Here is a 17,564-nt window from a genome sequence, read left to right as displayed (position 1 = left end):
TGAGCGTGTTCTTCCTTTTTGGTTTTCTGATTCCAGATCTTTGCACATTTTGTTGTAATCCTAACAGTAGTCATTCTCTTTCTAAGTAGTAGGCGACCAAGGGAATGAGCTTCTGGAGAAGCTGAATCAGGATCCTCAGCCTGGCCTAGGATATGGCTGGGAGAACAGGGCGCTCAGCCAGTGCTGGATAAGTGCAGAGTGGGTGCTCAGAACCAGCTGGCTGAGTACAGAAGTCTAACATACAAACTCTAGCATAGACTCACAGCATCGCATGAATGTGAGATGGAGATGATCAGATGTATTAATCACTGGTTTGGAAAGGAATTAAAGTATTTCCATAATATAATACGTTTCTTTTCTAAACCAGATGTGCCCTTGTTGTTTCATGAGGAAGTAATTAAGTGCATTTGATTAAAACATTCATAAGTGCTATCATTTATTCAAGGCTACTACGAGCTTGCTCTCTTTATTGGTACTTTACATATGTCGCGCCTACTACTCTGTTAAGTGCCCTTGTTATCTTCATTTTAGAGATGAGGAAACTGAGGATCAGAGAGATTAAGTACTTTGCCCAAGGTTAGTCAGCTTCTGAGTGACAGAGGTGAGAATCAGGTCCATCGGACTGAAAAACTAATGCCTTTCTGTCATCCCACACTGCTTCTGGTGCTGTATTCAGATACCATTCAGCTCAGCATCTGAGCCAGCACATCTATACCTTTCTTCCTCTCAGCTGTTCCTGTGCCCAGCATCTCTCCTCTCTCCTCACTGCTTTCTCCCTGCACACTGAGCCCTCCTCTTCATTTGCTCATAGTAATCTTTTGACTATTGCCTTTGTATTTTTATCCTGAAACTTTAAGGTTTTTGTCAATGTCAGTAATAATTGGACATTATTTTATATGGGTACTCACATTTGTATTAGTAAATATAAGTTTACCTATTTTATTGAGGTCAAATTATATATAATATGATTTTATTTTCTTTATGCAGTCTTTTGCTCCAAGATTTTTTTTGAGTTTCTGTTTACATTTAAAATGTATAATTTTTTTCCTCCTACTAAAAATATAAATGTAGCAATGTAGTGGAAAGAAAGTTGGTTAGGTAATTTTTATTTTCTTTTATTAAAGGTTGCTAAATAATAGGATACCTATTTCAATTTTTATATGAAATACAAGATTGAAATACTTCAATAACGTCTTTTTAGAGCAGTTTAAGAGGTTTCTTACAGACTTGGAGTCATTTATTTTCTGCCTCTCCTAGTATTTCAGCAGGATTAAGTTTTTTGAATCCATGGATCAAGTTTTAATTTTCCTGTTCCTTCCTTATACTGACATATGCTTTGGCAGAACAAAAAAGAGACCTAAACATGTCAGCATGATTTTTGTTCAATGAATTAAAAACCATAAAAGTAACAAGATCTGATCCAAATCCCTAAACTCCTGACATGGTGGTTTTGTCCTTTTCAGCCCCAAGATTCATATTACTGACTTTGAAAAGCTTTTTGCCTGGAAGCAGCAGTAATGGCAACAGTGCATGATTTATTTGAGAGAGATTACAAGGAGTAGGCAGTAAGCATGGAATTATACATGGAAAGAATACAGACCAGAAAGATCTGGGTTTGAATCCCAGGACTGCCACTCATACCTGTGAGCAAGTCACTGAACATATATGAGTCGCAATTTTCTCATTGGAAAATGGGGGTATTAGAATCTAGTTTTAGAGTCCTGGTATGATGCTGTAGAACAAACACTGGACCGCAAAGTCACTTTGAACCTCAAGGTTGGTGGTTCAAACCCACCAGCCACTCCTTGGAAGTCCTGTACAGGGTCGCTATGAGTCAGAAGTGACTTGACAGCACTTAACAACAACAACAGAATCTAGTTTGAAGAGTTGCTATGAGGATCCATGAGGTAGCATGCTTAAAGTGCCTGCTTTACATAAAAACAAAACAAAAACAAACACCCATGGATATCAAGTCCATTTTGACTCATGGAGAGCCTGTGTTCCAGAGTAGAACTGCCTTTAGGGGTCTTGGTTATAATTGTTCTTCTGTAAAGATCACCAGGCCTTTTTTTTTGGTGCCATTGTTGTTGTTCAGTGCCATCAAGTCAGTTCCTGTTCATAGTGAACCAGTATAAGGTTTCTGAGGAGCGACTAGTGAGTTTGTACCACCGACCTTGTGGTTTAAACTGACCTTGCAGTCCTACACTTACCCAAAGCACCGCACCAGGACTCCTTGGTACCACTGGATGGGCTCAAACTGCTAGCCTTTGGGTTAACAGTCAAAAGCACCACCCAGTGACCTTACTTACTTTATATAAACCACTACCTTCGAGTCACTTCCGACTCACAGTGACTCTATGTAAGGTTTCCGAGGCTGTAAATCATCGGGAGCAGAAAGCCTCTTCTTTCTCCCCCAGAGTGCCTGTTAGGTTTGATTTGCTGACCTTGCAGTTAGCAGTTCAGTGCTTATCCTATAGCACCACCAGGGCTCTCTGCCTTATATAGAGGGGTTGATAATTGTATAAATTAATTTCTATTTTGAGTGGATCTTCGGTAACTGAATACAGAAAGATTTATATATAACACTCCTGTCCACTTTATCTTCAGAGCTTATCCTTTAAAAAAAAAAAAAAATTCTATTGGGGAGAAATATTAGATAGATGCCACCAAATGTTTAACACCACATTGAAAATTTACCCAAAACACGGGACTATCCATAGACAACAAGAACCAAGGATATTTGAGGTGCTGGAAGCACATACTAGTGATTCCCACTTCAGGACCCAAGGGCCAGAGGAAATTTGTCACACTAAGATCAATGGTATTGTATATGATACTGGACTTCTTTGGGCTTCATTTCTTCTGTAAACTGGGCTTAAGACCCTCCATGACAGGGCTTTCACTGTCTGTTCTCATAGTCTCTTTTTTGTTATCTGTGCTCCGATCAGTTCTTCAAATGAAACGTGCTGTCTTCATACCTTACACCTTTGTACAAGTGCTTTCCTTTGCCTAGAAACCACCCACCACCACCCCCTATTGACAACTTGTCAACTGAAGAATGACAACTCAAATTCATTCTTCAGATGCTTATTTGGTATTATTAGTCAGGATAGGGCAGGCTCTGTTGCAACAGCAAATAACTTCAAAATCTCAGTGGTCTGTAATAGTTTATTTCTTACTCATGTTCTGTGATGGGACTATTCATCATAGTCATTCTAGGACCCAAGCTAATAGAAGCCCCCACCTTAACTGGGACTGAGACCATGGGAAGCAAATGTAGTGGAGCCCCCACTGACTTTAGAGCTGCCCTGATGTGACACCCATCATTCATTTCTGTTCATATTTTACAGACACAATCAACTGCAAAGGGGGTAGGAAAGCACATCCCTGCTATGTGCCTGCAAGAATAAGAGCCAGAACACTAGTGAGCAGACGTAATGCCTGCCTCGTTTAGATGCCATTTCTCTAGGAAGCCTTCCCTTATTACCCTCTCCCTAAACTCAGAATCGAGGTTTTTGCTTCCGTGTGGTGGTGGAAACTTCCTCAGTTTCCTTGCCACAGCACCTTACACATTCTAATGTAACTGTCTGTTTACTTATCACTCTCTAAGAGCAAAGCAAAAGTGTTTCGTATTCATTGGAGTACCCTCAGTACCCAACGCTGGTTTTGCTCTGTAGTGAGTACTCATTGTGTAAATGATGAAGAAAGGAAGTCAGGGCAACTCTGCTAGGCTACTTAGATAAGCTGTTGTGATGGAATGTACAACAGAAATTGTAATAACTGTCTCACAGGGTTGTTGTAAGGAGCTACACACCAGATGCTATGTAAATACCTCGTTTGTGTTCCTCGTTGTTACTATGATAAGGATATTAATGGTAATTATAGCTGCCATTCCTGAAGCATTTGTACTATGCCAGACACTGTGGTGGGTACTTAGGGAAGTTATTCAGTGGTTCTTTTTGTTACATGGGATTCATGTTGTTATATTGACTTTTGAGGGGATTCACCAGCTATTTGTAATAATTATCCTTAAGATTCTGAAGGGTATTTCTTGTTTGAGTGATTTATAGATGATGCTGTTCCTGTAGCTTCATCACTCATTTGCATTGATGTCTTTAGAGAAGGAGGTAGAGTTAATAATTGCTCCTTTTGTTGATGCTTAAAATATGCCAGGATTAATAATGAAAACCGATTTATTTGCATCCTTTTGTTTAATCCTCACATCATCCTCACTAGGGCAGGTACTGATACAATCCTCACTAGGCAGACGGGAACCTGGGGAGAAAGTCAGGTGTGGCATAGCCAGGATTTGATTTGACCCCATGTCTACTTAGGTTCTCTAGCTTGTACTCTATAAAGCAACACTCTTACTAGTTCTCACAGAAACTGTACTTGACCTTGAACACGCCCATGGGTACGTGTCAAGAGTCCTAAGTTAGTAATGTTAAATTCCTTGCCAGTAGTTTGTGTATGGAGTGATTTTATTGAATGTTCTTTTTGTCTTTTATTAGAGTAACCAGAGAGCACAGGGAAATGCTAGTGAAACTGGCCAAACAGAGCACTAACAAGGCCAAAGATTCCTTAAGGAAGATTCGTACCAACGCAATGAATAAGCTGAAGAAATCCAAGGACAAAGTCTCAGAGGACACCATTAGGCTCATAGAGAAACAGGTACTACTCTTGCCAACAGAAGGAGTTTTGGGTATATGTGTCTGACCCAGTAACTAGTTTGTACATGCCTCAAGTGAAGAAAATTAAAACAGAATGTTCCCGTTTCTTTCATCTACATGATCAACATTGATTGAGCCCTTGCTCTAGACCTAGCACCGTGTTGGACCCTGGAAATACGGAGGAGGGAAGGATACTCCTGAATTTTTACTGTGTGCCAGACTGCTGATCACTTCCATAGTTTCATTTACCCGTTAGTACAAAGCTGTGAAGTAGGTAGTGAGGAAAGTAACTTGCTCAAAGTAACACCGTTGATAAATGGTAGTATTGGGCCCCAAGACTGGCAGACTGATTTCAGCACCTATACTCTTTGCTCTCCAGTCTGTCATGGGTTTCTGGGTACTGAGAAATGAGCACTTAATGTTCTCAGTGTGCCACATAGTGGCACTTGAACAAATCTTAAAGGAAAAGCTGGAGAAGAGAAAAGATGGGACCAAGTAGAAGAGTCTGTGCAAATGCATGCTGATGTAAAAGAGCGGTACTCAGTTTGCTCATTGTGGCTTGAACCTAGAATGAGATTAGGTATTGGATGGAGAAGACAAAATGACCCTGCCATAGAAGGTCTTTAATACCAGGTTGAGGAGTTCAAACGTTAGCATGTCCAGAGGTTCCCACATGAATTGTGCATCTGTATCATTCACCCACAGTAATGCTACATAGCAAACCACCTCAAAACTCACCAGTAAGCATTGCTTCTCATTTTTGTGAGTCAGCTGGGATTTAGCGATTCTAGGCTGGCTAACTGGGCTTGGCTTCAGATCTTGAATTGAGTTCAAGTCCTCTGTACATATCTCTCAAAATTCCACCAGGGTCAGCACACTATCCAGGGAATCTTTTCATGGTAATAGTAGATGCCAAGGAGCAAACCCAACTACTCTAGCATATTTTTAAGTGTCTCCTCTTATCTGTTTCACATCCCATTGGCCAAATCAAGTCTTATTAGTCCAGACCAGTATTGCCAGGACAGGGAAATATATGTTCACTGGAGCCTGGGGAAGGAATGAATATGTATTGAGCAATAAGTAATCTGCCGTAGCATTATGATCACCTGAGGAGCTTATGAAAATACAGATACTTGGGGCCCTGTTCTCAAAAACCAATTCCCTTGTGATTCTGAAATAGTAACTCCCTTGAAAGGTTTTTTTCAGTGGAGGGAGAGAGAAGACCTGCGTTTCTGAAGATGACTGTGGTGGCCAGTATAGGGGGCAGGACCAGAGACAGGGAGCTTAGAAAAGCTATTGTAGAAATCTATCCAGGAAAGGATGATCTGAACCCAGTGATACAGGAGAATGGACTTACAGTGCAGATAGATACTGCATTTGGATTCCTAGTGTAGTGCTGTGGGCTAAAGCACTGGACTGCAAGGTGAGTTTGAACCACAAGTTGGCGGTTCAAACTCACAAACCACTCCTTGGAAACCCTATACAGGGTCACTGGGAGTTGGGACTGACTCGACAGCACTTAACAACAACAAACAACATACTGCATTTACCAATATATATGTGATGTGTGCTGTCAGTCCATTTTCAACTTGAAACAGCTCTATTTAACAGAATAGAACTGCCCCATTGGATTTTCTAGGTTGTAATCTTTATAAAGGAGTCCTGGTGTGGTGCTGTGGCCTAATGCTTCAGACTGCAAAGTTGTTTGAGCTGCAACGTCGGTGGTTCAAGTTCACCAACTGCTCCTTGGAAACCCTATACAGGGTCGCTATGGGTCAGAATCGACTCGACAGCACTTAACAACAACAACAACAATCTTTATAAAAGTAGATTGTCATTGGGTGGGCTTGAACAACCAACCTTTCAGTTAGCAGCTGAGTCATCAGGGCTCCTACTTAGGAGATAAAATTTGTAGTGTTTAGCATAATGTAAGACTTTCCCAAGGAGTCCTGATGTGGCACTGTGGGTTAATGCACTGGACTGCAAAGTAGGTGTGAACCTCAAGGTGAGCGGTTCAAGCTCCTCGGAAACCCTATACAGGGTCACTATGGGTCAGAACCAATTCAACGGCACTTAAACAACAACAACATAGGGTTTCCGAGGAACAACTGGTGAGTTTGAACCACTGACCTTGTGGTTCAGAATGACCTTATGGTCCAGTGCATTAACCCACAGCGCCACACCCCAGGACTCCTCGTGAGCCCTGCTCCTGCACTTTCTGATTCAGTAGATCTGCCCAGGAATGTGTGTTTTTAACAACTCTCCAGATGACTCTGTTCAGGCAGACATGGAAGGTAATGACACAGCAGTTTCCCAGTTTACACCAGTTAGAAATCTGTTGGTTGTATTTGATTCTTAGTGTACCCTGACCTTGGGAAAGTTACTTGACACCTTAGAATCTCTTTCTTCTGTCAAAAGGAGTTGGTGATTTCTACCTTGGAGTGTTGCCCTGGTGATGCTGGAAAGTATTATTAGCATTTTTTTCTTGTCTTCTTTCTGTTCTCCTCTTTCCCTGCAGTATAGAAAAGAGGAGACTAGGCTAGCCTTTTCTGAGCACTAACTAGTTCGGTCTCTTCAGAGTCTGGGCCCTGGCCCCACCTGAGCCAGCTATTTGTTTGCCTTTCAGGGTTTGCATTTCACATTTTGCTTTTTTACCCTGCTTCTGGGTAGTAAGCCTATTGGTAAACTTCAGGCCCCCTTCACTTAGCAAGTTAGGATGTCTGCCTCTGGAGCCAGAGCTCACCTGTCCTTGAAAAAGGAAGAATGAGAAGCTAAGCTAGGGACCGCAGCGTAACCTGTACTTTTGAAAAACCTTTTAAAAAGAGCTAGCTGGATGCAATGAGTCTCAATGACTGGTAAGACTGAGGAATTCGCACTGACCACCTAAGACAGGCAGCGTCCCTTAAACAATCAATAAATAAGGAGGACTCAGATGCAGACAGTACAGACCCGGTCAGGAGGCCAAGCCCCTGTGGGCCCAAGCGTTGTTGACCGTCCAAACCATAGGCTCTGAGGATCAGACTCTAGCCACCTAGTAGACATAGCAAACTGTCCCTCATCTGATTATTCAGTAATGCTTGTTAGTAATCTCATACATGAACCCTGGATATCCACAGACAAATGTAAAAACCTTCCCTAAAAGCTGAGACTGTAAATTCCAAAAAGCCAAGTCCGCCCCCATCCAAAAAAAAAAAAAAGCTAAAGAGGATAGAGAGAAACACTGTAAACTGATGATATATGGAGGGGATAATAATCAATGTAATGAAACAAGCTATATGAATGGTTGAATGTGAAGCTGATGATGTGCCCTGTAAACTTTCACTCAATGCAAAATAAAAACATTTAATTAAAAAAAAAAAAAAGAGCTAGCTGGAAGCCTTCACTGCTTAGCACTGGCTTTTTACCTTCCTCTTCAGAGGAGATATGTGTTCCCCGGTGCTTCTTACTGTTGACTCACTGTTTTTCCAAATGAAGATAGCTTTACTATTTTTATCTAATATGAGAGCCTGTACTTGTCTACTATCGTTTTTTTAAATGAAGACGATAATAACAACTTAAAATCTCACCACCTCAAGATGACCACTGTTGACATTTTAGTATACCGCCTTCTAGTTCTTTCTCTAAACTTACATGTAATAGTACAAAAGAAAATGATACTGTATATATTACATGATATTTCATGGCTGGTGTTCCAGTGCAATGATCTGTATTATTTGCAATATTACTATTTAAATGTTAGTTATTACTATTCCTGTTAATAACTTCATTTATGGTCATCCATTTAAAAATCTGGGTAAGAAATTTTTCAAGTGACAGTTTAGTATACACTTGATTTTGTCTTTTTTCTTTTTTTTCCAACAGAAAATGTCTATCTGGTTTTTGTTTTTATTTTAAGTGAGGTACAGTGGCTGATTGTTGCTTCATCAAAAGGTTTAAAAAATTTATTTGCTTACTTTGTTCCTGATTATTAAAGGAATGTACGCTCATTGTAGGAAACGTAGAAAGTACAGAAAAGTACGTTTTTTAAAAACGGGAAAAATTCACCACATAATCCCACATCCCAGAAACAACTGCTGTTAACATTTTGGGATATTTCTTCTTCTTTTGTTATTTTAAAATTATCTAGTTGTTAGCATGGTTGAAAACTTATTATATATATACAGTTTTGTGTTCAGCTCTTCATTTTCTGTTTATCATTAAAACCACTAGCATTTTCTTGAGCCTGTAAAAGCTCTTTGAAACCAACCATTCCTAATGGCTACAAAATAGTCCCGTCTGGTGATTATACTGTAATTTGCTTTCAAAAGCCCTCTTATTAGACATTTGGTTTTAAAAATCTTTTTTGTTATTATAAACAAGGTTGCAGTGAATATAAATCTTTGCTGAGGTGATCTCCTCTGGTTAGTGTTCCAAGTGTGGCATTATGTCTCACAGGGACTGCATATTCTTTAAGTACTGGAGGTGTGCTTCCTTAATCTCTTGCAGAGTTTCTAGGTATGTGCATATGTACTTTAAAAAAACTTTTGCCTTTCTTAACTAACACTTGTGCCTAGAATTTTAATGTGAGCTTAAAAAAATGTTGCTTACCTTGGAAGTATTGCTTTTCCTTGTACATTCCACAGAAAGGCTAAACTTATTTCTGTAAATCCATTACACCTTTTCAGAAGATAATATGCCGGTATATATCAAAAGCCATATGAGAGGGTTCAATAAGTTCATGGAAAATTTTCATTATCTTTAAATTCAATTTTTTCCAGGAACTTTTTGAAGCTTCCTCATATCCTTCTGATTCAATGACTTAGGGGTTGTTGTTGTTGTTTTTTTTTAAATCTTCAAGAATCTTTTCTATAGGGACATTTCTCAATGTTTTATTCATAGTAGAAAACTGGAAACTAAATTTCTAACAGTGGGAAAGCAGATTGTTTTACATCTATTCAGTGGGATTTACATATACAGACAGTTAATAAAACGTTTTACAGACATTATAAAGTTGTTTTTATTTTAATTCTTTTGAAAGGTAGCTTATAAAGTAGTATAACAGGTATGATTCCATTTTTATAAAGAAAAGTTACATTACAGAAAAAGATGGATTGCTTATGCACATCAGAATATTAGCAGTGATTGATTATTCTAGGTACTGGGAATGTGAGCAATGTAATTTTATGTTTTGTAAAGTTAATCTTATCCAAAATTATTTTGGGTTCAGATTTTTAACACTATTATAAAAATGTTTCATCTTTGTCGTGTAAGAATGAAAATATTCAGTTGTAGGTCCATCCGTGTAATCCTTTCTGACCTTCATCCCTCTCACCCCTGCCAAACTATCCTCAGCCAGGACAGTGCTGCTAAAGAAGACCAGGGCCTGCCCACTCAAGACTCTGCCATCTGCCAGCCTGCTGTCTCACCTTAACTTTCTGTGCCATAAACAGGCCTGCGGAATATTAAAGCACTTGGCAGAAACCACTGATAATTCTGGCCAAGATCCTTTCACTGCCGCCTTTCTCTGAGAAACAGAGAGCTCTGAAATGAGGGAAGCTGGGTGCTAGTGGGCTGAAGGAGGAAAAGGCTTTCAGCAAATGAGGCAGGGAGGCTGCGCTTGGGGAGGCAGTGGGTGGGAGCATCATGATTATCTGGATCTGGGCCTTAGGAAAGCAGACTCGTTTCCAGACCTGCTTCAGGAGTGTCCTGGGTGCCCCTGCTATGCCCCTTCTCTGGTCTTGTCTTTCGTTTTCCTGAACTTGTAACCAGCAAATGTGATGGTGGTGATGATTATGATGGCAATGATAATATTGATGGTTATGTTATAACCTTTATGAGGCAGCTTATTATAATGATGTGATCTGTTGTTATGGAGTCAGACTTGGATTCAAATCCTAACTCTTTCACTTCTCAACCTTTCTGACCCCTCTGTTTCTTTATCTGTAAGTGTGGGGCAGTAGTCCTGTCTCATAAGATCAGTATAAGGATCAAATGACACACATACTTTAAAATGGCTGGTATGGTTGCTGGTCCTCAGTAATTGTTTGCTCTGTCTGTCCATCTCACTCCTCTCCCAACCTTGTGCCTGGATCTGAGACTGAATTGACTGCTGTGATCCCCTTACATGGCCCACCTAGGGTGAGGAAGGACTAGGCCACATGCTATGGCCCTGACAAAGGAGCAAGAGCACTAAACTGGCTGTGGGGAACGGGTTAGCTCTGCACTCAGTCACGTCTTGGGCAGATCCGTTATCCATCAATGCCTTGGTTTCCTCCTCTCTAGGATGGAAATAATTCCTGACCCAGCTGCCTTAGAGAGTGTATGTGAGATTGCTGGAGTTAAATGAAGTGCCAGAAGGCAAAATACTTTCACGTAGTATGAAATACTGTGTAACTGTCAAGTCTGGGTTGTGCAGTGGGTTGGGCTCTGTACTGAAAGGTCAGCAGTTTTAATCTGCCAGCTGCTCCACGGAAGAAAGACAAGGTAGTCTGCATCCATAAAGAGTCACAGCCTCAGAAACCCTATCGGGTGGTTCTACCTGTCTTATTGGTTCGCTGTGACTCAGAATCACCTCAACAGCTGTGGGTTTTTGTTTGGGTCATACAAAATAATTAATATTCATAGTCTATATCAAAAGGAATAATAATAGTTTTTCAAATGGTGTGAGGATTATGTGAGAAAAGGTAGGTCAAGTTTATCCCCGTGTTCAGTATGTGGTAGCTGATACTGTTGTTGCTGTTAAGCATCATTGTAAGAAAGCTGATAAAGATGGAAAAGAGAGTCAGTAAACACTTTCATTGATTAAAAAGAAATCACAAGTGATCATAAAAATCATAGTGACATAAACAGCATTTGCATAGCAGATGGCCAGTTTTAAAAGTGCTTGTTGCATAGGCATGATGTTGTTTAACCCTCACAACGACCGGTACTCCCCCAAAGAAGGGACTAACGTTTCCAGTGGAGACTCAGACTGGGGAAGTGACTTACACAGTGCTGAGAAACCAACCCAGCACCTCTGTATCAAATTGATAGCAGATGCTGCCCTGCCTGTTCCCATCTGTCCCCAAGCTGCTCGCAAATCCATTTTCTCCAGGCTTGCAGCCCTCGGTCCTGGCTGGTCCAGGCTGGTCTAAGCTGCAGGCCCACAGGTGCTGGAGTGCTGCCTGCCACCGCGTCTGTCCGATGCAAGGCAGTTGCAAAGGGCAGAAGCATCTCAAGGGTTTCTGTGAGGAGGGCCCAGCCACTTTCCAGAGTGCCCTCCTCCACCCTGCACCTTTGCTTTCCCAGTGTAAAAATGCACAGTTGTTGCTATGATCGCATCCTGACTGTTGCTTGGGACCAGTTGCTCAAGTCCCTTTTCATTTCTGCCCTTTCCAGTGCATTTTCAGTTCCCGATTTTTGGCCAAGGCCTGTGGTCTACATATAAAAATGTCAAACAGCCACTATGCTGCTGAGTACACAGATTTTGGGTACCAGGCTGCCCACTTCACAGCTTTCTGCCTCAGGCTTCCTGCCATAGGTTCCATTTAGACAAGGGAGGGAGGCCGTAGCACTTACTAAATGGGATTGTGTTTAGTTTTCATCCTTAGAGGGGAATACATGCTATTGCAGAAAATCTGGAAAAGAAGACTGTGAATATCCACTTCATAACTATTTCCTGAGCACTTGCTATCTATGAGGTCTTAGGCTGGGTATAACAGATACACACATGACTAACTTATTACCCGTGTTCCCATCACTAAACGGTAACATCACTATTAATGTTTTGGCAAGTTGACTTCTCGTTTTAAAATATGTACATTTTTTGTGTGTGTATTTGTAATAATTTCTGCTGTAATTTTGTGACCTGCTTGCTCTTGAATTTACATGGTAACATGATCATTTAAAAATATTAGAAATAATGTCTTGAAATGTTGAAAAACAATACTTTTCTTCTTGGTTAAAAAAGCAATCCGTGCTTGCTACAAAACATCCATACATTTCAGAGATGTATAATGAACTGTTTTCATATTTATACCCTGCCCCCAAGAAAATCCAATTTTAACAATGTTTGTAGCACTGTTTGGATACATATTATTGGACTGGTAACCACAAATTCAGCTGTTCAAACCCATCAGCTTCTTCTCCAAACTCTATACAGGGTCACTGTGAGTCGGAACCGACTTGACAACACTTAATAACAACATATACTCAACAACTTCCTCCTTGTATAATTTTGTTTTTTTTTGAACTTTTTATTGTGAATTGAGTTAAGGTTTGCAGAGTAGATCATCAGTTTCACATTCAACAAATCATATACTTTTCTTCACTACATGGTTGCAATCCCCTCCATGTACCAACAGTTAATAGCATTTACCTCTATTCTCTTTAACAATTGCATTCCTCCCCGTGTTTCCTGCTACCTTCATCTGTCCTCTGCCAACCTCCCTCTTGTTGTACATTGCCTTCCTGTCACCCATGTTAACATGTTGTTGTTGCTAAGTGCCATCGAGTCAGGATCCGACTCATAGCGACCCTGTACAGGGTTTCCAAGGAGCAGCTGGTGAGTTGGAACTGCCAGCCTTAACGGCCCACACCGATGTTGCAGTTTACCGCATTGACCGGCAGCCCCACATCAGAAGTCCTACTCCCTAGCCCATGAATAATTTTTCCTCTCTTCTCCCCCTAACCATCATAGATTGTTTTATTAAGAAGACCTGTTTGTCCTTTCGTGATTGACTAATTTCACTCAGCATAGTGTCTTCCAAATTCAACCATGTTGTGAGGTATTTTACAAAATCATCATTATTCTTCAACATTTTGTAGTATTCCATTGTGTGTATGTACCAAAGTTTGTTTAACCATTCTCCTTTTGATGGGCATTTAGGTTGTTTTCACCTTTTTCATAATTCTCTTGCAGACAGCATGTTGAAGGATCTTGTTTTCTTATCTATTTTGCTCTTTATGTCTCTTGACTGGTACATTTAATCCATTTATACATTCAGTGTAATTATCAATAGGTATGCATTGATTGTTGCCATTTCTGTGTGTTTTTGTGGTGCTGTTGGATTTTTTTTTGTTGCATACAATTTTCTATGCTGAGTTCATTTTGTTTGTGGGTTTTCTTTTTAATTTTCATTTCTGTTGTGTTAATGTTTACTAAGTCTTTCTGATTTTGCTCATTTTTTAATTTCATATGCAGGTGTATTATTTTTCTTTGTGGTTACCCGAAAATTTGTTAATTTTTTTCCCTGCTTAAAACAGTCTGTTTACTGTTGAAATCTACTTGACTTCCTTGCCATTTGGAAGTTCTATATCTGCACTATTCCCTCTTTTTGCTTTGTAGTTGACTTCATTATACATTGATATCTCTGGTTCCCTATTTTCAATCTTGTAGGTTTGGTTTTACTTTAAATACTTCTATTTATTTATTATTATTATAAATAATGCTGGAATAAGAATCTTTGCATACAGAATTTAAGAAAATATTTTCAGATCTTGTTTTGTGGTAATTTCCTAGTTGAGAGATTTTGGGTTTAGTGCTATAGACTTTTACATCAATTTTAATTCCTATCAATGGATGCATCAGCTTATCCGTTTCGCTGTAGCTTGCTCATGTTGGATGTTGTAATTAAAAACCATAACATCACATTTTGCTGATGATAGTTGAATTGTATCTTCTTTTAATTTGCATTTCTTTGGTGTTTATTGATTTTTCTATGTTTGTTAACCAGATGTACTTCATGGCTTTTCAAGTCTTTTTATTTTTGCTTAACTATTGGGATCTTAATATATTTTTAAATCGAGTAGTATGAATGCTTTATATATAACACAGTGTCTGAGTTATAGGAAATTCTAGGATTTCATTAAAAATGAATAAGGCTGGCATCTCTGTATTATATAATACTGAAAATTTTGGGGACATGGAATCAAACTTCCCAGCTTAGATTTTGTCATTGCTACTTGACGTTTATCTTTGATTAAATGATCTAACTACCTAAGTTTTGTCATCTAAACTGTGGAGAAAATAGTATAAACACACACACACACACACACACATATATTATGTTGTTGTTATTGTTAGGTGCCATCGAGTTGGTACTAACTCATTAGTGACCTTATGCACAGCAGACGAAACACTGCCCGATCCTGGGCCAACCTCACAATTGTTGCCACGCTTGAGCCCATTGATGCTGCCACTTTGCCAATCCATCTTGCTGGGGGGTTTTCTCTTTTTCTGTGGCCCTCCACCTTACCAAAGTATGAGAGACAAAGTTTGGCCATCCTGGCCTCCAAGGAGCTCTCTGACTGCACTTCTTCCAACACAGATCTGTTTGTTCTTTTGGCCGCCTATGGTACTTTCAATATTCTCCTCCAACACTACTATACTATGTAGGTAGTATATACTATATATATAATGGGATTGTTGTTAGGAATAAATAAGTGTGTATATAAAATTCCTGACTAGGAATTAATGGGAGCTTCTGTCACTATGAGTATTTCCCAAATACCCTGTTCATTTGTTATTGTTGTGTGCCATCCAGTCGGTTCCGACTCATTGTGACCCGGTGTAGGGTTTCTAAGAGTAGCTGGTGGGTTTAACCCTGTGTGTAGTTCTGCCATGTTTATCCCCATCTGTTTCCATCCCTAGTGATTCGACTGTCTAATTTCTGTTTCTGCAGATCAGCCAAATGGCCGATGACACAGTTACAGAGTTGGACAGGCATCTGACAGTGAAGACCAAAGAACTCCTTGGATAAAAGCCCACAGGGACCAGCAGCACTCCAGAGCCCAGTTTCTAGTGATCTCATGAGTGCAAATTGGGACCTCTCTCACCATCACATGGAAGCCTGGCCACCCACTCAGTTGTTGGTCCTTGTGAAGCTCAGCCTTCCAGTGGGGCACCCAGACTCTTTTCCTCCTGTCTCATGCCCATCCCATTGTGCTTTGGGCCTGCTGTCCTGGGTGGCCTTCGGAGAATACTTGTTGCTGGCAGAGGGTGCTTACTTGGGGGCATTTGCCTTGACTGTAACAACGCCAAGGTGCTAGGGCCATTGGCAGGGTAGTGCTTTTGTTCTTGTCTCAGAAACCTCCTTTTCCAATAAGCAAGCAGTCTGGTCCTGTGTCTGCCTTGAACTCTGCTTGAGCTGATGTGGACCTTCACCTGTGATTAAACACCTTTGCTCCCGGTTCCTTTTCACCGAATAAAACGCTAAATAAATGGGAAAGAATAAAAGCCACAAAGAAAAGGGTAGAGTTGGTCTTGATTGACAATCTCTAAGGACCTGGATATGAAGCAACCACTGCAGTGCTTGGCTTTGACTCTGAGCCATCTTCACATGCCATATTATGTACCTGGACCATTCTTCCATTCTGCCTGACCTGGACAGTCCTGTTTATCCTGTAGGTCTTAGTGTGGCTGTCACTACTCCCAGGAAGTCTTCCTTCTGTTCACCTAGGACCCCCTCTGGTTCTGGCTCTCATAGGACCATCCACTGCTTTTATCTGAGCTCCACTTGTTCTGTTTGCAAGTTAGCCTGTGTACCCTCAGAACTCAGCATGGTGCCTAGAGCATAGCAGGTACTCAAATATATGTGTTATGATTGAATGTACTCAGTGAATTCTGACCTCTTATTTTTCTGGCATTTTCTATTCTTGCCCTAGCTCTCAACCTTTTCTTAGAATGAGATGCCTTTCCCCTTGGGCCTGGCTGTTGTTGACAGACAAATGGTTTGCTGTGGTTCATCTTTGGTTACTGAGTTTTTTCTTTTTTTACCCTCCCAGTATTTTCTCATTCATTCATAATAAAGCCACCATGAGCCAGACACAATTGTAGACATCATTTTTCGTCTTTATGTGTGGCTCTGTGAGATAAAACACTGGACTGCAAGGTCAATTTAAATCACAAGGTTGGTGATTCAAACTCACCTGTCACTCTTATAAACCTTGTACAGGGTCGTTTCCGATTCAATGACACTTAACAACAACAACAACTAGTAAACTTGAAGGGTAACTTGTATCATCTCCATTTTACAAATAGGAAAAATGAAACTTGACAATGTTAGGTAACTTGCCCCAAAAGTATCAAAACCTACCGAGTAAATGACAGAAGGTTTCATTATCTGTAATCCTTTAAACACTTGTGCACAGCAAGACTTGTCAGTCTATTTTACAGAGAGAGAAGAACACAGAGAGATGAAGTTTCTCATCCAGGGTCACACAGCTAGCAAGTGGCAGAATTAGGATTCAAATTGAGGCCTGATTCTAAAGCATGTACTCTCTCACTGCATCCTACTGCCTTCTTCATAAACCTTCAGTGAGCACCTTCAGTGAGCACCAACTGCGCATTTCCAGCTTGTAGCAGAGTTACTGCTACATACTGGAAATAAATGCAGAAGATGAGACCCCGGCATGGTGCCTTGGATGAGTTGCTATCTAAATGTCTTGGGTAGAAAGAGTTCATTCCATTCTGCCAGTTGTCTGCATTCAGAGTAGAGCCCACTTCAGCAACAGCTGGACATGACTCAGTTTCTTTGAAGCAGAATCCACTTCTCTTTGCTGTTTGACTCCTCCCAGATTCTGTCCCAGGATACAGATAGTAAGAGCGGTGCTTCTCACTGCTCATCCTGGTACCAGTCAGCCAGTAAGGGGTCAAAATCAGAATTAGGTTGAAGATGAAAGAAGGTAACCCAATCTTCTGCTCTGCTTACCTGACCTCAAACCCCGTTCTCAGCCCTTAAGTGGCCATCACCCTCTCATCAGTTATCCCGGTGGGAAAGACAAGGATAGAAATAGTAATTTAGGAGTCTTTTGGGAGTTAAGCCACATGGTGGGGACTTTGCAACAGTCTTTTCATGAGTGGTCAAAATCCCCCACTTACTGCAAATGTTCTTCTCAAAGATGCAGGATTTTTTAATAAACAGAGGAAATGATAAA

At 40.5% G+C, this 17,564-nt stretch overlaps 1 protein-coding gene and 1 pseudogene across 1 annotated transcript in view; one reads left to right on the top strand and one right to left on the bottom strand.

Annotated features, from left to right (window-relative positions):
- LOC102830605 overlaps window positions 1-4,412 on the bottom strand; it is a 10,295-nt pseudogene extending 5,883 nt beyond the window's left edge.
- Window positions 1-15,552, top strand: part of MRRF (mitochondrial ribosome recycling factor) — a 67,704-nt gene extending 52,152 nt beyond the window's left edge. Inside the window, exons 5-6 of the mRNA XM_006865654.1 lie at window positions 4,512-4,671; window positions 15,311-15,552. Coding sequence (XP_006865716.1) covers window positions 4,512-4,671; window positions 15,311-15,388 — 238 coding nt within the window. The 3' untranslated portion in view covers window positions 15,389-15,552. The remainder of the gene's footprint in view (window positions 1-4,511; window positions 4,672-15,310) is intronic.
- The last annotated feature ends 2,012 nt before the right edge of the window (window positions 15,553-17,564 follow it).

This window comes from Chrysochloris asiatica, unplaced genomic scaffold, assembly GCF_000296735.1.
Source record: "Chrysochloris asiatica unplaced genomic scaffold, ChrAsi1.0 scaffold00081, whole genome shotgun sequence".
In the NCBI taxonomy this organism is placed as follows: domain Eukaryota; kingdom Metazoa; phylum Chordata; class Mammalia; order Afrosoricida; family Chrysochloridae; genus Chrysochloris; species Chrysochloris asiatica.
The sequence above is the reverse complement of the archived record's forward strand: the minus strand, read 5'-3'. Positions and strand labels throughout refer to the sequence as shown.